The sequence below is a fragment of the Entelurus aequoreus genome, linkage group LG21, assembly GCF_033978785.1.
Source record: "Entelurus aequoreus isolate RoL-2023_Sb linkage group LG21, RoL_Eaeq_v1.1, whole genome shotgun sequence".
Taxonomy (NCBI): Eukaryota; Metazoa; Chordata; class Actinopteri; order Syngnathiformes; family Syngnathidae; genus Entelurus; species Entelurus aequoreus.
In genome coordinates, this window is record NC_084751.1 from 34,950,800 (window position 1) to 34,973,299 (window position 22,500).

Genomic DNA, 22,500 nt, shown 5'->3' on the forward strand with positions numbered 1-22,500 from the left:
TGGGTCTTGGGCACAGTTGGGTGTTCCAACAGGACAATGACCCCAAACACACGTCAAAAGTAGTAAAGGAATGGCTAAATCAGGATAGAATTAAGGTTTTAGAATGCCCTGTGTGGACAATGCTGAAGAAACAAGTCAATGTCAGAAAACCAACAAATTTAGCTGAACTGCACCAATTTTGTCAAGACGAGTGGTCAAAAATTCAACCAGAAGCTTGTGGATGGCTACCAAAAGCGTCTTATTGCAGTGGAACTTGCCAAAGGACATGTAACCAAATATTAACATTGCTGTATGTATACTTTTGACCCAGCAGATTTTCAGTAGACCCATAATAAATTCATAAAAGAACCAAACGTCATCAATATTTTTTTGTGACCAACAAGTATGTACTCCAATCACTCTATCACAAAAAAAGACAGCCATAACATTATGTTCTTTACAAGTGTATGTACACTTTTGACCACGACTGTAGGTGTTGAAATGGTGTTTTTGTTTTGTTTGTTTTGTTGTTTGTCTATGCATCCAAAGTGTTGCTCAAGTAAATGTAACTGAGTAAATGTAACGCCTTGCTACCCACCTCTGCTTTGAGACTGTAGGTTTGTCTCTTTTAATGCCAAGTAAAGTGTACCGTTGACTAAGAACTCCGGCTTATTAGTGATTCCCAGAACCCCAAAACAGTCTGCGGGCTATAGAGCGTTTTTTATTCGGGCTCCAGTACTCTGGAATGCCTTCCCAGTAACAGTTAGAGATGCTACCTCAGTAGAAGCATTTAAGTCCCATCTTAAAACTCATTTGTATACTCTCGCCTTTAAATAGACCCCCTTTTTAGACCAGTTGATCTGCCATCTCTTTTCTGCTCTGCGTGGCGAGGTTGTTAGGTGAGCACAGATGAGGCACTAAAAAAAGAAAAGAAAAAAATAATTGCCTAAAACCAAAAATAAAAATGTACTAAATCTCCTCTGTTCAGTACATGATTGTCCAAGTTACATTATATTGTCATGTTCCTCTTTATGCCATTTCCTCAAAGTGACAGAAAAACATTATACAACCTGCCCTATCATATGATTCTACCACGTTGGCAAAATACAAACACACAATCTATATATACATATATAACACATAAAACACATTTTACAAACCCCAAAACCAGTGAAGTTGGCACGTTGTGTAAACGGTAAATAAAAACAGAATCCAGTAATTTACAAATCTTTTTCAACTTATATTCAATTGTTCAAACTGGAAAACTTTGTTATTTTTTGCAAATATTAGCTCATTTGGAATTTGATGCCTGTAACGTGTTTCAAAAAAGCTGGCACAAGTGACAAAAAAGACTGAGAAAGTTGAGGAATGCTCATCAAACACTTATTTGGAACATCCCACGGGTGAACAGGCTAATTGGGAACAGGTGGGTGCCGTGATTGGGTATAAAAGCAGCTTCCATGCAATTCTCAGTCATTCACAAACAAGGATGGGGCGAGGGTCACCACTTTGTGAACAAATTAAAGATTAAAGATTAAAGTACCAATGATTGTCACACACACACTAGATGTGGTGAAATGTGTCCTCTGCATTTGACCCATCCCCTTGGGGAGCAGTGGGCAGCAGCGGCGCCGCGCCCGGGAATCATGCGTGAGCAAATTGTCGAACAGTTTAAGAACAACATTTCTCAACGAGCTATTGCAAGGAATTTAGGGATTTCACCATCTACGGTCCGTAATATCATCAAAAGGTACAGAGAACTTGGAGAAATCACTACACGTAGCATTGAACGCCCGTGAACTTGGATCCCTCAGGCGTTACTGCATCAAAAAAAGTGACATCAGTGTGTAAAGGATATCACCACATGGGCTCAGGAACACTTCAGAAAACCACTGTCAGTAACTACAGTTCGTCACTACATCTGCAAGTGCAAGTTAAAACGCTACAATACAAAGCGAAAGCCATTTATCAACAACACCCAGAAACGCTGGGCCAAGCTCATCTAAGATAGACTGATGCGAGGTGGGAAAGTGTTCTGTGGTCTGACGAGTCCCCATTTTAAATTGTTTTTGGAAACAGTCTATTCAATTGAATATAAGTTGAAATTGTTTGAAAATCATTGTATTCTGTTTTTATTTATAAATTTCACAACATGCCAACTTCACTGGTTTTGGGTTTTGTATTATACATTGTTAATTTACCTAGAAAAACATTTTGTCGAATATATATTTTGATACATTGTCATTTCCAAGAGCCATAATAGATGCAACATTTCAATGCATCACACACTGTATGTGGTTAAGATGCAGCTGTTTGTAATTACACATTTGACCAGCAGGTAGAGTCTTGTGCCAAAGCATGTATTGAAGCTTTGAGAAATTCTCGAACCAATTGGCTCAAGTGGTTCAATGCCTTCATCTGATCATCACTAGAAATTTTACTGCACATGTATTCCTAGCCCCTTCCTGCTCCGTCACTGATAAGAACACAACGGCATACACTACCGTTCAAAAGTTTGGGGTCACCCAAACAATTTTGTGGAATAGCCTTCATTTCTAAGAACAAGAATAGACTGTCGAGTTTCAGATGAAAGTTCACTTTTTCTGGCCATTTTGAGCGTTTAATTGACCTCACAAATGTGATGCTCCAGAAACTCCATCTGCTCAAAGGAAGGCCAGTTTTGTAGCTTCTGTAACGAGCTAAACTGTTTTCAGATGTGAGAACATGATTGCACAAGGGTTTTCTAATCATCAATTAGCCTTCTGAGCCAATGAGCAAACACATTGTACCATTAGAACACTGGAGTGATAGTTGCTGGAAATGGGCCTCTATACACCTATGTAGGTATTGCACCAAAAACCAGACATTTGCAGCTAGAATAGTGATTTACCACATTAGCAATGTATAGAGTGTATTTCTTTAAAGTTAAGACTAGTTTAAAGTTATCGTCATTGAAAAGTACAGTGCTTTTCCTTCAAAAATAAGGACATTTCAATGTGACCCCAAACTTTTGAACGGTAGTGTACATTATTTTTGTCTCCCGTGGTACACAGTGTTAGTGCTCCACGACAAATGCAAACATCACAGCACAGCATTTTTCAGCCACATCACAACAACACTAAACAACCCACAGCGTTCAGATGACCAACATTTCACCAACAAGTTCTCTTTATGTATTTTCTGCTCCTGAAAATTCATCTGGCAGTCATTTCCCGTAATATCAATTCATCTTTGAGTATTGGGTAGACAACTAACTGTACTTGGAACGCCCCCTTTTCTTTGCCAAACTCGATATACCACCCCCTCTTGGTGTGACGTCATCTACAGAACTGGAGACCATTTCCTGAGTTGAGTTAGTAACACTAGTTAATAGTGGTAGTAGTTTTTAATGGTTATAATAGTAGTCAACACAGTAGTTTTACTTGTAATTTATTTTTGCACTAGTACTTTATTTTGCTCAAACAATGGTTTATTTGATAAATGGGAATTGTTGTATTATTTTATGGCAATTGTATTGTTGTGTTTATCTATATGTGTCCTGGGCATGACGTTAAAGTGCATCCGGCAGTGGAGGCTCCTCTATGGGGATCTTGGGGCACTAGGAGGTTAACCCCTTTACTACTGTTACCCCAGGTGGCCCTTGGCAAAGGCCTAGTACTTGACTGCCCCCTAGCCAGGGATATAGTGAAGACCTCAACGGCGGAGCAGGCGGAAGACGGTAGATTTAAGAACTACCACAACGGCTGCGATGGCGGAAGAAGGCTGCAGCAGAAAAGGGTCCCCAGTCGTCTTGGACTTCATGCCACTGGACCCTGACCTGATTCTGTCAAGGATCGTGTGGTGACTGTCTGTGCACCAGTCTCCCCACATTAAACAAAGTCACGCACAGGCATCCTCCATAAAGGGATACACTCCTACCAGGAGGATCGTCATACTCGTTCGAGTGACCGCCGATGATGATGATGATCTATATTATCATGTCTGTGAATGTTCTTATTCATCCAGGTCATTGTCAACTCAGGGCATTCAATCGATCGCAACTGGACTGTTTGGTTTGTCTTAGAAGACATTTAGCTTCTCATCTGAGTAGGCTTCATGCTCATAGACTTAGATTGGTCAGATGTAGTCTAGTGGCTGGTGCCAAAACCACAAATATTTATACTTCAAAACCAGTAGGGTGTGCCTGGGCAAGGATGGTTTCGTCCTATCGTAGTGAGAAAAACAACTGTTTTGATGCAAACGAGCAATCCTAACTGTCAAATCCAACAACAGTCGTTGAAGTGTAATTTCCCCTCGTTAGCATTGAGGTATTGTGTGGCAGAACGATCGCCGTGGATCGACTACTATCAGTACAAAATAGTCGGAATCCCCCACGTTAGCATTCTATTCAGTTGTAAACAAATGGCACAAATGGCATACTGGTCACCTTCCGTGACCAGAATGTTTCTAACTCCTGCTCTTAGTTGGTGGCCAAATTGCAGAGTCTTTTAGGAATGGTTGAAAGGACAGTGTTGTATGTGAGAGACAGGTGGTGTCGCAGACCACCTCCTCTGTTCAGGGATGGTTTTTCAAACTTGACATAGATGGCTTCCCTCACTCCTCTTTCGTACCATGCGTCCTCCCTGTCCAGAATCTGTACATTTCTGTTCTCAAAGGAGTGATGTTTCTCCCTGAGGTGCAGGGCTTGGCCTGAAGAGTTTGCCCATCTATGCTGGGCCATGCGTCGGATTAGTGTTTGTTTTGTTTCCCCAATATACAGTATGAATCAGTGCATTCATCATTACACTGGTTAGCATACACCAGATTGTTTTTGTGGGTGTGGGGTGTCCGGTCTTTAGGATGCACGAGTCTGTGTCTCAGGGTGTTGCCTGGTTTGAAGTGTACTGGGATGTCATCCATCCATCCATCCATCCATCTTCTTCCCCTTATCCGAGGTCGGGACGCGGGGGCAGCAGCCTGATCAGGGAAGCCCAGACTTCCCTCTCCCCAGCCGCTTGGTCCAGCTCCTCCCGGGGGATCCCGAGGCGTTCCCAGGCCAGCCGGGAGACATAGTCTTCCCAACGTGTCCTGGGTCTTCCCCGTGCCCGAAACACCTCCCGAGGGAGGCGTTCAGGTGGCATCCTGACCAGATGCCCGAACCACCTCATCTGGCTCCTCTCGATGTGGAGGAGCAGCGGCTTTAGTTTGAGCTCCTCCCGGATGACAGAGCTTCTCACCCTATCTCTAAGGGAGAAAGGGTGAGATAGGGCTCATTTCGGCCGCTTGTACCCGTGATCTTGTCCTTTCGGTCATAACCCAAAGCTCATGACCATAGATGAGGATGGGAACGTAGATCGACCGGTCAATTGAGAGCTTTACCTTCCGGCTCAGCTCCTTCTTCACCACAACGGATCGATACAGCGTCCGCATTACTGAAGACGCTGCACCGATCCGCCTGTCGACCTCACGATCCACTCTTCCCTCACTCGTGAACAAGACTCTGAGGTACTTGAACTCCTCCACTTGGGGCAATATCTCCTCCACAACCTGGAGAGGGCACTCCACCCTTTTCCGGGCGAGAACCATGGACTCTGACTTGGAGGTGCTGATTCTGGGATGTCGTGTTGGTTAAAACATTTTCTGAGTTTCTTAGATAGACCTGATACATGTGGAACGACAATATTTTTGCGTCTGTCACCAATTCCCTCCTCGTCCACTCTGTTCTTGTTATTTCTGGAACTGGATGCACTATTCACAAACAACCAGCTGAGGTAACCACAGGTTTTGAGGGCTTCCCTCAAATGCCTATGATATTTCTCGATATACCAACCCACAGGCTATGGTATAGCCTGTGGGTTGGTAGGAATAATAGCAACTCTGTGTTGTAGGGTTATGATAACACAGAGTTTGTGTTCAACCAATCAATACCTACTTTTGACTCACACCACCCACTGGAACGTTTGGAATGGGATTCCGACTATTTTGGACTGTTAGTGGTCGATCCACAGTGATCGTTCTGCCTCACAATACCTCAATGCTAACGGGAGTCCTAGTGTGTTGGCTTTGACAGTAGGATTGCTTGTTTGCATCAAAACAGTTGTTTTTCTCACTACGATTGGGCAAAACCATCCTTGCCCAGGCACACCCTCCTGGTTTCGGAGTAGAAATATTTTGGGTTTTGGCACCAGCCTGAGATCTATATTATCATAATTGTTTTTTGTTAAATTAAAAATGTGTTAACATTTTTGTTTGTTTGTCGAGGAAGCTTCGTTCTGTGTTTCTTCTGAAGATAGTTATGATCAAATTAAAAGGTACGATAACAACATGATTTGAAGATAGATAAGTAAAAAGTACCAGTATCTGCACTTGCATTTGCTTGGTATCAAACTGATTTCAACATGTGTCTCCCACTCTTACGTTTGATGCACTATGCAAGTACTAAGTCATTAGTGCCTTTATTGTTTTATCAGCTTTTTTCACTGACAAAGTAAAACACAGATGCTAAGATGCTAAAACAGATAAATGAGGGATGAACTACTCCCACATTTTTGTTGAGGATCTAGATAACACCGGAAATAATTTCCACTTTTCATTCAAGACTGTCATCCTTCAGGAAGCAGGGAGTAAATATAACAATGATTACATCATTAGTATAAAATGATGGATTCCGCAAACCGGATCCATCCTATACTACTTACTTTTTACTGCTGCAAAACAACTGCTGTGAAAATGCTTGTTAAAACTTTATTTGCAGGATTAAGACATTTAACATGTCAGGCCTCCGGCTTTGAATTTCTATTAAAACATTTGTTATTCCCACATCCCAGGAACACAGGTGGAGACTCTAATTTGTACATACGTGTGAATTAGTGATTATTGTTACTAAAATGATCAGTTATTATTGTCACAGTATAGTTGAATGTGCTCAAAAAGTGCTTTTACACACACTAAAATCTTTGAACCAAGTTTTATTATTTTAAATAAATAAACAAACACACAAAATACTTAATAATAATAATAAAAATATAGATAATGTTCTGTCTTCTTAAGCGCCATATTTTTGTTATTTGAGTGTTTGTCATTTTCCCTTTTAATTTGTAAAGGTTTTAGAATGTTTTTAAGTGCAAAACAGCTTGCTTCACTTTAAGTTTAAGTTAAGTTTGAATCTTACTGTATTTTCTCAGACAGCGATGTGTTTACCGTGTTTTCTGGACCATTAGGCGGGTCTAGTCAGGTCTTTTATTCATACAAAAGGCGCACCGGATTATAGGGCGCATTCAAGGGGTCTTATTTTGATTTTTTTCTAAATGTAAAACACTTCCTTGTGGTCTACATAACATGTAATGGTGGTTCTTTGGTCAAAATGTTGCATGAATTATGTTTTACAAATCATCTTCAAGTCGCTTTCTGACAGTCGCTTCAGGATGCGCCGTTTCGTGGGCGGTCTTATTTACGTGGCTCACCTTCGGCAGCGTCTTCTCCCCGTCATCTTCGTTGTACCGGTGTAGCGTGCAAGGACGGGTGTCAGAATAATTGTATCTAAGTTATCACAAAACTTTGTGTTGCCATGAGTTCCCGGCAAGAGGACAAAAGCGGTCTTTGATCCTACCTAGCAAAAGGCTTGTAAAACTCCACTGTGTAGGATGGGAAGCGACATGAAGGTGTCGATTTCTTTAATGTATTGTAATCCACAGGAAGATTTTATCTACAAAGCGGAGAGGAAGCAGGACCTGACTCCCCTCCAGGCACCTTTTCTTTGAACTGTTTTGTGAAAATGGCAGCGGCTGTTTACGACCCCCTTCCTTTTGAAACAGCATGCCATGTAATCAGGGAAAGTCCAAATAAAAGAGGAGACGTACAATCTCTCGTCAGAGCGTGTTTTGGGGGACTGTACAAGAGTACAGCCCAGACGTTTCTCCCCAATTGAGCTAAATTGAATTATGTCTCTGTTTAATTCCTTGCTTCTTTGTCTGTTTAATAGATGTCATCAGTGTTTGAACCTGACAACGGGAGTGGAATAAGTGTCAAAAGATGGAGTTAACTATTTGTGTAGCCCTTTGAGACACTTGTGATTAAGGGCTATATAAATAAACTTTGATTGATTGATTGATCTGTATACATTATTCTTTATTAAAACATGATTGAAGTCCTCCATGGCATACTATTAGTGTTAGTATAAGCATGTCTAACATATTAATGTTTATTTCACTTTAATTGCTTCTAAATTACCCAATGTATTGTCATTTAGTGGTGTCGAGTAATGGAGTGTCGTTGCCGCGAAGCGCGAATGGAGGTTTGCTTCGTTTAGGGGAGGAGCCGGAAATGATGACGTGAAAAGCCCCGTTGCCAAATCTTACCATGTTACCGCTTTGGGATGCGGTTCAGCTTCGCTTCCCGCTTGTGCCATATGACTGTTTCGGGACGCGGTTCAGATTTTCTGGGAGATTCGACAACTTGCAATAAGAAAAATATGTTTAATGTATCGTAAGATTTTTTGTTAAAATAAAGCCAATAATGCAGTTTTTTGTGGCTCCCTTTATTTAGAAAAGTATCGAAAACTACCAAAAAAAGTATCGAAATGCATTTTGGTACCGGTAGTCTCTACAAAATGTAGTAACAGACACGATCATAATAATATGTAATATGGATACAAAATGCTTGTGTGTGCTCTATTCATGGCATACTTGGTAACAAACAACGAAGACGACTATTTTTGGACAGATGAGGATTCAGAACCTTATATTTTTGAAGCTGAATGAACATAGGATGAGCTGTTGCTTATAGAAGCTAGCACGAAAAAAAGGGTGAAACACTGGAGCAGACGGAAGCCCAGAGAGTGAAGTGAAAGCGATTTGAAGCTGTAAATGTGGAATTTAGAGACAAGCTATTACGACATAAATGGAGTGCTTACCCTCAATAAACCAGAACAAATTTCCCCAGCCAGCTGCAGCAAACAGTCCATCGAGTGAGTCACACTTTATATTGATCATTGATACACGCAGCATATGCTGTTTGGCTAGCTGTGTACACACAAAACAGGAAATGAGGGCTAATACTTTACAGATACTGTAATATGATTGTTCATGTTTTTCAGTCAGTACAGATTGGTGTCTTATCTCATTGTGTTGTGCATTACAAACTCAAACGCATTTCGTGTTGTCGTAGAAGCTAGCTATCTCTTTCCGTAGCTTATACCGAAGCACACCGATGTGTTACTACGCTAAAAAAAATAGTTCCTCAGTGTTCGCCCTTACAGTAACAACGTCGCTACAGTTTGTTTATTACACAAGTTACGGAACGTAAATGAAGTATTGTTGACAGTTTTGAATGCATTTTTAAAGTGATTTAGAGATATAATTTATTGCTCCCATTAGCTGCTTTGCTAGCTACCTGGAACGAGCCCATTTTTACATGTTAGAATGCAAAAAAACATGTCTCTTATAAGGATTGTGAATGATAGGCAACATTCCAAAAAAGTGCAGTTCCCCTTTAAGTTGAAGTGAAGTGGTAATTGTAATTTTTGGTGACACCTGGTGGCCACAACAATTTAGGAAGTTAAGCTAATGGCGCAGGTAGTTGAATAATTACACTGCAGTGTTGTTCAATTAAGGACACTTGCTACATATGTCTAGCTTGTGTGCTTATGTATATTGTAAATAATGAAGTAGTAGTGATATTGTACACACTAATCATAACACCATGTACCAAATACAATTGCGTCGAGGTCGGTAAGCACAACCAATTATTGCATTTTTGACGTATACAGTCCAGAAATATAATGATATACTCAGTGTGTAAAAAAAAAGATTTTAATTAGTTAATTGCGATTATTATCGGTTCTTTTTTTAATATTTGTTTATTGAATTTTTGGGATATAAAGTCCAGAAATACAATTAAATACTAGGTGTGTCAAAAAAAAAAATCTATTTTTCTGCTTAGCAGTCATGTCACCTGCTGTTTAGTTGACCAAACTCTCATTATACACGACTTTGGTATCTCTTACGTGTGACTGCCATCTACTGGTCACACTAATCATAACACCATGTACCAAATACAATTGCGTCGAGGTCGGTAAGCACAACAAAAATTAATGAGTACATTCGGTGCCTGTGTGTCGATTTTTGAGAAATACAAAGGAATTTAAGTGCACCTTATAGTCCACAAAAATACAAGTAGCAAGTAATATATTGTAAATAATGAAGTAGTGGTGATATTGTACAAGTAATACAGTATATTGTCAGTAATGCAGAAGTAGTGCTATGAACTACACTAAGCTATTTATTAAATTCCATCTGGAATGGACTTATATTGTCTGTAAGTTTAAAGTGAATTGAGTGCAGCTGGGATAGGCTCCAGCAACCCCGAGAGGGACAAGCGGTAGAAAATGGTTGGATGAATGAATTGGTAGTTTATTTTCAGGCGACACTCAGTGTTCACAATAATTCATGAAGTTAAGCTCATTGAATAATGCGGCCCCCTTTGTTACTGGATACTTTCCAATAAGTCTCTGAGACTTTGCATTAAATGTGTAAGTAATATGTAAATATAATTATTTGATACTCATTTTGTATTGACACATGTGCTAGTTTTAGACTGCGATATTGTTCAATGTAAGGACATGAATCATGTATGTTTAGCTTGTGTGCTATTGTGTGCTTAGTTGTTGTGTAGCTGCTAGCTCCTAGTAGCCTGTAGCCTACCATGTTTACCTTTTGTAAGTGACTTGACTAAAATACAAGAACAGAACTTTGGAGGATATTTTACATGTTAACTGGCTTTTACACACGTAAACACACTGCAGGACTGCTTGTATCAAAGATTATATCCAAAATTTTACAATACTTGTTTTTTGCTGGTATCAGACCAATATCCGGTCGGATATCGGATCACGACCCTGCTAATAGTGAGACAATAAAGCAGCAGTGGATGCTATTGTGCATGTGGACCTCTCTTGAAGTTGCAAGTGCAAGAACAACGTTGAACAGGGGTGTCAAACTCATTTTAGATCGGGGGCCACATTGAGAAAAATCTAATCACGGCACGATAACTTAACAATAAAGACCACTTCAGATTGTTTTCTTTGTTTAAAAATAGAACAAGCACATTCTAAAAATGTTGTTGTTGTTTTTTTACACTTACATGTTGTGGTTAATAGTATTATATTTTTATTTGTCGTTATTCATTCTTTCTGAATAAATGATGCAATAATGTTCATCAGTCAACTCAATGGTGGTCATTTTTATCTATCAAGATCAAACAATTATATCAAAATCAAATTACAGGATGTTATTTATGTAGTTTGCTCATTTTTCTCGACTGGTGCACTAACATGTGGTTTATTTTATTTGTTTACATATGTAGCATCATCTACAAAGAATTGCTATTGCGACATCTAGTGGACACATTTAGAACAGCGGTTTCTTTCATTCAAAAATTTCGACTCATTTTTATACTTAGCAAACTTATCCCTGACACCCCTGATGATGAATATGTCAACAGAAAAATTTGAGAAAAAGGTACCAAAATATTTCAGATGCAGTCAAAAACTACATTACCAAAGATGAAAGAACATGAAAGAACAGTACAGATGTCTTTTTTTCGTCAGCACTGCAGGTGTTTCCAATACTTTGACCCTCCCTTAATTTCTAAATGTAATATTCATACCTCAACAACAAGAATATGACAAAACTTGAAAAAAAAATGATGGTGGTTAGAAAAGTGCCAATATTGCATATTAATAGGTTGAAAATGTGTTTTGCTTACAATTCCATTTTCATACAAAATGGATCCTCATTAACATGAACATAATATTCCACACAAAATAGTGCCTTCCAAACACGTTTCACTGAGCTTTCACCTCCCGGTGCCTCCCAGTTAAAACCAAAGTCACAATCACAATGAAAAAAACATGGAAAATGGTGCATTAAAATACAAAGTTACTATGTGGAGTTTCATGAGTACCTTTTCTGTGCGCCGTCTTTGACCCTGAGCATGCCGTCCTTCTATATCCATCAGCAAGCATCCCAGTAGCAGATAGCATCCCAGATGATAGAACATGATTGTGCAGGAGACGCTGCAGACCTGTGTGCACCTCAGCTCTCTGCCATTCACAGAAAACATGCCGACCTCAGCACAAGAGGCTGATCCGGTGCTGAACAAACCCGCCCACTCTCAGTGTACACCCCTCCTCTCTACTGTATGTATTATTTTATTGCGTACCACACACAGATGATAAATAGATGATAATAGATGATACAATGAATTGGAAATCTCATGTAAAAAAAATGTACAGCATAAAGTAGCAAGAAACACGTCAATAATGAATAAACCACAACATGTTCTAGACCAAAAATCACTTCATATTCTACTGCTCCGAGTTATTGTGCAGAAATATGGGGAAATAACTACAAAATGTGTCACAAAAAAGATCAATTAGAATAATACATAATGTTGGATATAGAGAACATACTTGTACAAACCCTTTATTTATTAAATCACAATTATTGAAATTCAAATATTTGGTGCATTTACAAACAACTAAAATGATGTACAAAGCAAACTATAACCTGCTACCCAAGAATGTACAACAATTATTCTCAACAAAAGAGGAGAAATATAACTGTGGAGGGGGCGTGGCCTGCGAGCCTGCCGCGGAACGGGCTGTGCAAGGACCGGCCTCGAAGACAGCGACAGGTGAGTAGATGGCCCAGGTGGGCCTTGTTATCTAATCACCTGTCGCCTTTATTAGCAGCAGCCGGTACGAGACACGGGAGTGGGAGTTGGGAGCTGGAGAGAGAGCGAGAGACACACGCCTAAAACAGACTGCTGAAAAGCAATCCATACCATTGTGGCAAAATAAAAAAAGACTGTATTCAAACAGTCTACCGGGCTCACGGAAGATCTTTCGGACTCAGGAGAACCCTCACGGCAAAGAGATGTTTACAATAACCTTAGAGGAAATTGTAATTTTAAACATTTGTATGCTCGTACAACACTTAAAACCTTTAGTATATCAGTATGTGGAATTAAATTATGGAATGGATCAAAAGAAATCAAACAAAGCACCAATGTGATTCAGTTTAAGAGACGGTTCAAACTACAAGCGTTCACAAAGTACACAGAACAAGAATTATGATGAACATCTTGAATCCCTTTTTTCCACCTTTTTTATTGAGACAAATATTATTTATGTATTTGATATTTGTATGCTTACTATGGTATATTATTTATTTATTATTTATTGTTGACTGTTCTGTTACAGAGAACAAGGAAATTAGATACAATTGCTATGGTATGAAAAGGGATCGGATTAAATAAGCTCTGCTTCTTCCTACTCCTTTTCGGACGGGCTGTAATGAAACAACTGGAATTGTGTGATGCAGTGCAGTGTATTATATGCATGTTCGGAATAAACTGAAACTGAAACTGAACACATAGGAGTAAAAGGGTCATTGCACTTCCCTGGTTTTTCCAACATCGTATAGCGGGATTTCATCTTCAGACAAGTAAACATGAAACCGATGAACCCAACCTTTTTTTTTTTTTTGCCTCCCCCCAACCTAATTTTTTGGATGAGAAACTGTACATTATACAGACAGTCCTCGTGTAACAAAGTTCGGTAACACTTTAAAGACTTAATTAAGAGTTATTTGGACACTAGGAGAACATATAAGGGTTAGGGTTGTCATGTCTGTGTGATCATGTTTTGTTTTGGTTATGTTCGGTTTGGTTTTTGGACTCTTTGTGCACTCTTGTTTATTTTGTTTCCATGACAACCCATTAGTTGCACCTGTCTCACGTTTTGCACTCGCGCACCTGTCACCAATCATGTCACTGTTATTTAAAGGCCTACTGAATTGAAATTGTCTTATTTAAACGGGGATAGCAGGCCCATTCTATGTGTCATACTTGATCATTTCGAGATATTGCCATATTTTTGCTGAAAGGATTTAGTAGAGAACATCGACGATAAAGTTCGCAACTTTTGGTCGCTGATAAAAAAGCCTTGCCTGTACCGGAAGTAGCGTGACGTCACAGGTTGTGAAGCTCCTCACATCTGCACATTGTTTACAATCATGGCCAGCAGCAGCGAGAGCGATTCGGACCGAGAAAGCGACGATTACCCCATTAATTTGAGCGAGGATGAAAGATTTGTGGATGAGGAAAGTGAGAGTGAAGGACTAGAGGGCAGTGGAAGCGATTCAGATAGGGAAGATGCTGTGAGAGGCGGGTGGGACCTGATATTCAGCTGGGAATGACTAAAACAGTAAATAAACACAAGACATATATATACTCTATTAGCCACAACACAACCAGGCTTATATTTAATATGCCACTGTAGGAGTGTAGGCAGAGAAACGACGGAGATGTATTCCTCTTTGGAGAGCCAAGTAACACTCCGTTTATTTTCAGAGAGAACAACCCAACAACCAAAACTGTCGCACAGGTAATTACGTCAGCACCACAGAGGTGTGTCTCAACACTTCAAAGTAAAAGCACCTATGCACCTATGCAAGTAAACATGGGCTAGAACGCAGTGAATTATAACCGTAATAATTAATAAGTGTCCTGTGTGTGTATATCCACCACACATGTCCCCCCAGAATTCACAAGAACTGGCCCAGTGAAACGACCAGGGACCCGAATGACCCGCCCAAAGCGATTCCGAAGCTCCTGGGCAGGTGGAGGGGGGTGAAGCGGGAGGGTGACAGCCGGCTGCTGACGGCGAGCAGACGTCGGTTGGCAGTGTGGGGGTCGACCGCGACGTGGTGCCTGAGCCACCTCAACTGAACGGCCCAAATCCAGGTGGGCTGGCTTCAGCCGGTCCACTGAGACGCGATCCAGTCTGCCCCCAATGTCAATGACAAATGTCTTATCCCCAGCCTCCACAACCCGATAAGGACCGTCGTATGGTGGTTGCAAGGGCCCCCTATGGGCATCGTGGCGGGATGAACACGTACCCCGCTGCTCGCAGGTCAGGGGGAATGTGCACCTGGGGCAAGCAGTGGTGCGAGGTCGGGACTGGTAGGAAGGTACGGGCAGTGTCCATGAGGCTTCGCCGCTGGTCAGAAGCAGACCAGGGGACTGTAGTGCGGGGTATAAATTCACCTGGGACTCTGAGGGTCTGGCCATAAACTAACTCCGCTGAGGAAGACAGGAGGTCCTCTTTAGGCGCAGTTCTAATCCCCAGCATCACCCACGGGAGCTTGTCGACCCAGCCGTCGTCTGTGAGAGAAGCCTTAAGGGCGGCCTTCATGTCCCTGTGAAAACGTTCACACATGCCGTTTGCTTGAGGGTGGTATGCTGTAGTGCGGTGGAGTGAGACACCCAACTGACAGGCAACAGTATTCCAGAGCTCGGAAGTAAACTGGGGGCCACGATCAGACGAAAGGTCAGATGGGGCACCATACCGGGCGACCCAGGTACCAATGAAGGCCCGGGCCACATCAGCTGATGTCGTTGCCGACAGTGGGACAACCTCCGGCCAACGGGTGGTCCGGTCCACCATAGTCAGAAGGTGAGTAAATCCCCTGGAGGGAGGAAGGGGTCCTACCAGGTCAACGTTGACGTGGTCAAAACGTCTTTCGGGAACTGCAAACTGCTCCAACGGGGCCTTAACATGGCGATGGATCTTAGCGCGTTGGCATGCCACACAGGTCCTGACCCAGTCGCGAATGTCCTTCTTGAGGCCATGCCAGACAAACTTTGCTGCCACGAGACGCTGTGACGGCTTGCTGCCTGGGTGCGAGAGGCCATGTATGGCGTCGAAAACTTGCCGTCTCCAGACCTGCGGCACCACAGGACGGGGCAGGTCCAGAGATACGTCGCAGAGCAGCGTTGTGCCGGCATCGCCGAACGGGACGTCCGCCAACTGGAGGCCAGTGACCGCTGTTCTGTACGCCTGAATGTCGGGGTCCGAAACTTGGTCCACAGCCATTCGGGCATAGTCTATTCCAAGGTGGACAGCACCAATGACCACACGGGAGAGGCAGTCAGCCACGGGATTGTCTTTTCCTGACACATGTGTAATGTCCGTGGTAAATTCAGAAATAAAAGCTAGGTGGCGCTGTTGCCTGGCAGACCATGGTTCCGACACCTTGGCCATGGCGAAGGTCAAAGGCTTGTGATCCACAAAGGCAGTGAACGGACGGGCTTCCAGCAGGAAACGGAAATGACGGATGGCTAAATACAGGGCGAGGAGTTCACGGTCAAAAGTGCTATATTTCTGCTCACTGGACCTAAGTTGGCGGCTGAAAAAAGCGAGAGGTTGCCAAACACTATTGACCAACTGCTGGAGAACAGCACCAACAGCATAGTCTGAGGCGTCCGTGGTCAGAGCAACAGGGGCGTCAGGCACCGGGTGAGCCAGCATAGTTGCGTCCGCGAGTGCATCCTTTGTAGCAGAGAAAGCTGCCAACATGTCCGTGGACCAAGAAAGGGCATGCTTAGAAGTTTTTTTACCCTTGAGAGCGCTGTATAGGGGGCGCATAAGGTCGGCAGCCCGAGGCACAAAACGGTGGTAAAAATTGACCATGCCGCAGAACTCTTGTAGAGCCTTGACAGTGTGAGGCTGCGGAAGCCCCAACACTGCCTCCACCTTTGACGGCAGAGGAATCGCCCCTGCTGTAGTGATGTGGTGGCCCAGGAAATCCATGGAAGACAGTCCAAACTGGCACTTCGCTGGGTTGATGATCAAGCCGTGCTGCTGGAGACGACTGAAGAGAAGACGCAGGTGTGATAGGTGCTCTGCCTCAGACGTGCTGGCCACTAGGATATCGTCCAGGTAGACAAAAACGAATGACAAGTCACGCAGCACCGTGTCCATCAATCGCTGAAAGGTCTGGGCAGCATTTTTTAGTCCGAATGGCATCCGTAGAAACTCAAAAAGCCCGAATGGGGTGATCACCGCTGTTTTGGGAATGTCCTGAGGCTGAACTGGTACCTGGTGATAGCCCCGGACGAGGTCCACTTTAGAAAAAATAGACGCACCCGCCAGGTGGGCAGAAAAGTCATGGATGTGTGGAATAGGGTACCGGTCCGGCGTAGTGACAGCATTAAGGCGTCGGTAGTCGCCGCACGGGCGCCAACCACCATTGGGCTTTGGCACCAGATGAAGGGGGGAGGCCCAGGGACTGTTCGACCGGCGGACGATGCCAAGGCGTTCCATGGCGTCGAACTCAGCTCTTGCGATACTGAGCTTGTGTGGGTCAAGGCGCCGGGCTTTGGCGTGCACAGGCGGGCCATTGGTGGAGATGTAGTGCGACACACCATGTTTGGCGGAGGTGGAGGAGAAGGTAGGTGCGGTGATGTCTGAGAACTCCTTGAGGAGGTGAGAAAAGTCATCAGCGGGCGAGAGGGCACTGGACAGCTTCGTCGGGGCAGTGTCACTGTGTTCACAGGGAAATGAGCCGAATGTTTCAGCGTGGACGAGGCGGCGGTTCCTCACATCCACTAGAAGCTTGTTGGCAAACAAGAAATCAGCACCCAACAGGGGAGTGGACACCTTTGCTGACACAAAATCCCAGGTAAAACGCTGACCAGCAAAACTCACTGTCACAGTGCGTGTGCCAAAGGTGTGGATTGTGCTGCCATTTGCGGCCAGAAGGGGGGGGGCACACGGCCCTGCGCGAATGTCTGTGGCTGATGCTGGCAGCGCACTCATATGGGCACCTGTGTCACAAAGAAAGCGACGACCGGAGAGGGAGTCAGTAATAAACAGCAAGCCGCTGGTACGGCCGTCACCCACGGCTGCTAATAGGTGGCGGCCGGTGCGTTTCCCGACGCACTGAATGTACAGGGGGGAAGGCATTTCTTGGCTTTGTTGCCAAACTTGGCGTGGTAGAACACAATCCTCCTGACTGCTTTGCACGTCGGGGCACGGTAGTGGTGGCAGAGATGGAGTATGGCTGGTGCATATGGTCATCACTGGTGGCAGTAGACGTGGAAGGGGGCGTGGCTGCAAAACATTTCTTCCCAGCTGAGAAAAATTTGTCCGCCTCCCTGGCCAACTGGCGAAAATCCGTAATAGATGAATTCGCAAGTGCCAAACGCACCTGTTCTGGAAGCTGCTGCAGGAATAGTTCTTTGAAAAGAAAACACGGCTGATGGTCTCCCAGCAGAGCCAGCATGTGATCCATCAGCTCAGAAGGCTTACTGTCGCCGAGACCGGGAAGTGAGAGGAGTTGGCGCGCACGTTCGGATTCAGAAAGTCCAAAAGTCTCCAGTAGATGCGCCTTCAGAGCGGCGTATTTGTTGCGTGCAGGAGGACGTTCTAGCAGACTCACCACTCTCCCCGCAGTCGAGCTTGTAAGGGACGCCACCACATGATAAAACTTTGTTTCGTCCGCCGTAATGTCTTTGATGGCGAATTGAGCCTCCGCCTGTGCGAACCACGCAATTGCGTTCCCTTCCCAAAAGTCGGGCAACTTTAGTGTAGCAGACATGTTCAGTAAACTCTGGAAACGTCCAAGAGTAAAAAGGGGTCACCAATGTAGGAGTGTAGGCAGAGAAACGACGGAGATTTATTCCTCTTTGGAGAGCCAAGTAACACTCCGTTTATTTTCAGAGAGAACAACCCAACAACCAAAACTGTCGCACAGGTAATTACGTCAGCACCACAGAGGTGTGTCTCAACACTTCAAAGTAAAAGCACCTATGCACCTATGCAAGTAAACATGGGCTAGAACGCAGTGAATTATAACCGTAATAATTAATAAGTGTCCTGTGTGTGTATATCCACCACACCACAAATTAATCCGCATAACAAACACCTCCCCCCTCCCGTCCATATAACCCACCAATACAAATCAAACACCCGCACAACACACTCAATCCCACAGCCCAAAGTACCGTTCACCTCCGTAAAGTTCATACAGCACATATATTTCCCCAAAGTTACGTACGTGACATGCACATAGCGGCACGCACGTACAGGCAAGCGATCAAATGTTTGGAATCCTAAGCTGTTCTCACGGTAGCGCGTCTGCTATCCAACTCAAAGTCCTCCTGGTTGTGTTGCTGCAGCCAGCCGCTAATACACCGATCCCACCTTTGCTGTCTTCATTGTTCATTAAACAAATTGCAAAAGATTTACCAACACAGATGTCTAGAATACTGTGGAATTTTGCGATGAAAACAGACGACTTAATAGCTGGCCACAATGGTGTCCCAATATGTCCTCACAATCCATGACGTCACGTGCAAACGTCATCATACCGAGACGTTTTCAGCAGAATAATTTGCGGGAAATTTAAAATTGCCCTTTACTAATCTAACCCGGCCGTATTGGCATGTGTTGCAATGTTAAGATTTCATCATAGATATATAAACTATCAGACTGTGTGGACGGTAGTAGTGGGTTTCAGTAGGCCTTTAAAGCCTGTCTTTTTCTGTTGGTCGGCCTGGCGACATTAACTCTGTTTACCTCATTTTCATTTTCATGCCCTGCTTATTCCATCGTTTATGCTTCTTACCATGCCACGTAAGTTTTTGTTCTGCTCATGTCACAGTAAGTGTTTATTTGTTTCACGTCCATAGTTTTTGCGCAAGTGCTAGTTTTGTTTTCTTAGCCAAGTTTGTACTTCCGCCTTGTGCACGCCTTTTGTTTCTTTTGTTAGTGTAAAGATAAAACATGTATTTACCTTCAAGCCATGTCCAGTCTAGTTGTTTTGCGCCGCCAAAGTCCACGTCCGGGTTAGGGTTACTAATAAGCAATAATTCTGAGGTTATTGAGGGAAGACTCTTAGTTAATGGCTTACTGGTTGTATAATAAAGCCATGCAGAATAAGACATTAATAAGTACTTAATAATGACTAATTAATAGCCAATATGTTACTGATTCGCATGTTAATAAGCAACTAATTAATGGTGAATATGTTCCCCATACTAAAGTGTTACCCAAAGTTCAATAGTAGCAGGTTTCATGGCTACCACGCCTACAAATACATGATACTTTAGAAAACTACTGTAGTTACTCAAAGAATACTTAGGCATTAGAACAGGGTTTTTTAAACCTTTTTTTGAGGCAATTCACATTTTTTTCAATAAGACACACCAGCAGAAAACATAAAAAAATGAAACTCCACCAGGTCGGCGTGCCTTATTTTGAGTTTGTGGATGTTTTCCTGTGTGTAGTGCTTTAGTTCTTGTCTTGTGCTGTAATATTGGTGGCCCTTCCTGTTTTGTTGGTGTTTTCCTGTAGCAGTTTTTCATGACTTTCTTTGAGCGCTATTGCCCGCACCTGTTTTATGTTAGTAGGCAAGGCTATTTCAGTCGTTGCTATCCTTCATTGTCGGGACATTGTTGATTGCCATGTCATGTACGGATGTACTTTGTGGACGCCGTAAGTTTTTGCTGTCGTCCAGCGTTCTGTTTCCGTTTACTTTGTAGCCAGTTCAGTTTTACTGTCGTTTTGCACAGCCATCCCTATTCTTCATTGCCTTTTCCTTTCCCTTTTGTTCATGTTTGGTTTAAGCATTACATACCTTTTTACCTGCACGCTGCCTCCCGCTGTGGTCTGCATATTGGGATCACAACAAACCATCCTCGTCTCACCCGACACATGCTGACTTTTACGAAGCAATTAACTACCTGCTGCCACCTACTGACACGGAGTATTACGTGGTTACCCTGCCGAGTTTTACACAGCACAGACACTAAGCAACGGCATATCATTTGCAGATTCTAATTATTGATTTGCAATAAATATTTTTTGGACCAATCAGGTGAAGTTGCATAATTTCCCACGGCACACCAGACAATATCTCACGGCACACTAATGATGCGTACATAGGCGTAAGACTACATAGATAGGAAAAACAATACAAAGCTCGGCGGAAGAATCGGTAAACATAAAAATGTGTTGGCAGAAAAATACTTAGACGGAAAAATACGTAGGTGGAAGATTACGGAGGTGGAATAATAAGTTGCCATAAACATAGACAGTGTTGGTGCTAGGAATTTTCAAAATGGGGTCCCTGGGACCCCATCAAGTCAAAAAAATGGGGTCCCACAGTACATTTTTGGGGTCCCCCTTTTTTGTAACTATTTTGAAAAAAAAAGATAAATGTATGCATTATCCTGTTATATCTCACATTCTATATTGTGCTTTGGAAAAAGGTTGTCATAAACGTTAATTCATTTAAAAAAATAATACAAAAGAAAACTAATTTTTACGCATATGTTAAATGTATTCAGTTGTAAACATTCATTCACTTTCTTCTTCCCTTCATGAATATAAACGTTACCGCTGCCTGTATTTTTTTTAATATTTTCACTTAATAAGTTGTAGGTGTATTTATTTCAGTATAAAAGCTTAAAAAGTGTTTTGCTTCGGTCATGTAATGATGATAATGGTGTGCCAGGGCATACATGCATATGACAAATGTAATTGATTATTCTCACCTGTATGTAGATCAGCAGTCGTTTAAAAAACGCCACGTCTACAGTCTCATCGCAAATAATGCTAACAAACTTAGAATTTTGCAAGTTAGTTTCAATGTCATTTAATAGAGTGGCACTCAATGCCTCAAGCATTTCATCTCTGGCTTGGTGATGGCCATAAGCTGTGTGTTCCCCTTTAAGAATGGCGGTATGTGGGGTGAGTGACGTGTGTAAGTGAGTGGGCAAGTTAGGAGAGGGAGCGCGAGCATGTACAGGAGTGTTAATAGCATGGTGAATGTCCGCTTGGCTTTGTGGAAAACATCAATAAAGAGTTGTAACAAATCGACGGCCTCGTCATTCCGACCAAAAAGCGGAACTGTAGGGACCCACTGCTGGGTAAAGTGGAGGGTCTTACCCCTGACAATACACCGGCCCTGGAGGGAACGTCTCCCCTGCCCTCCTCGACCACAGTCTGGGAGCCGACAAAGCAGGAAAGGTGTAACATGATGTTTCTTGGTGCCTGGTGAGGCTGGATCTTTGAAAATCAGTGCACCCGGTCGTAAAGGTGTGCTTTTTCTTAGCCCGTTTACATGGCGTGCAAAACATCTTTCCATCTTCATAAGTGAGCCATTTTCTGAAAAGTGGCTCCTGAAGCCACTTTTCATTGAAGCTTCGCTTCTTGGGTTTATTGCTCGTTATGACGAAAACAATACCACGCGGGAGTCCTAATACCGGAAATGCAGTATTTGTGATTGATAAAACTTTTGGCGAATCAAAATTTAAGAAATTGTACCGGAAAATTCATTACTTTGAAGTCGACCAATAAAAATGCAATAAAAAAACAAAACACTGGCGAAAAGCGATAAACGATACAAAAAACAAGTAAACCATAGTTTTGACCCGAAAAAGGCAGAGTCGGTAAAAAAAAATCCGGGTCCCTGGGATGCGCGGACTTCCGGAAATGCGTGTCCTGTCTGATTTCAAAGCGCGAAAAGACACAAAAAGTGCGTTTACGCCAACAGTGCTAGGCGCAAGAATAGGCAGAAAAATACATAGAACATGTTGTGGAGGGGGGTGTGGTCTGCGGGCCTGCCGCGGAGCGGGGTGTGTAAGGACCGGCCTCGAAGCACAGCTGGCAGGTGATTGGATTACCCAGCTGGG

General features: G+C 43.0%; 1 protein-coding gene across 1 annotated transcript in view; it reads right to left on the reverse strand.

Annotated features, from left to right (window-relative positions):
* LOC133638619 (uncharacterized) overlaps nt 1–17,881 on the reverse strand; it is a 92,214-nt gene extending 74,333 nt beyond the window's left edge. The window contains exons 1-4 of the mRNA XM_062031409.1: nt 16,657–17,881; nt 15,995–16,578; nt 14,919–15,958; nt 14,608–14,803 (exon numbers count right to left, since the gene is read on the reverse strand). Of these exons, the coding sequence (XP_061887393.1) occupies nt 14,608–14,803; nt 14,919–15,958; nt 15,995–16,578; nt 16,657–17,881 (3,045 nt within the window). The remainder of the gene's footprint in view (nt 1–14,607; nt 14,804–14,918; nt 15,959–15,994; nt 16,579–16,656) is intronic.
* Between the last annotated feature and the right edge of the window lie 4,619 nt (nt 17,882–22,500).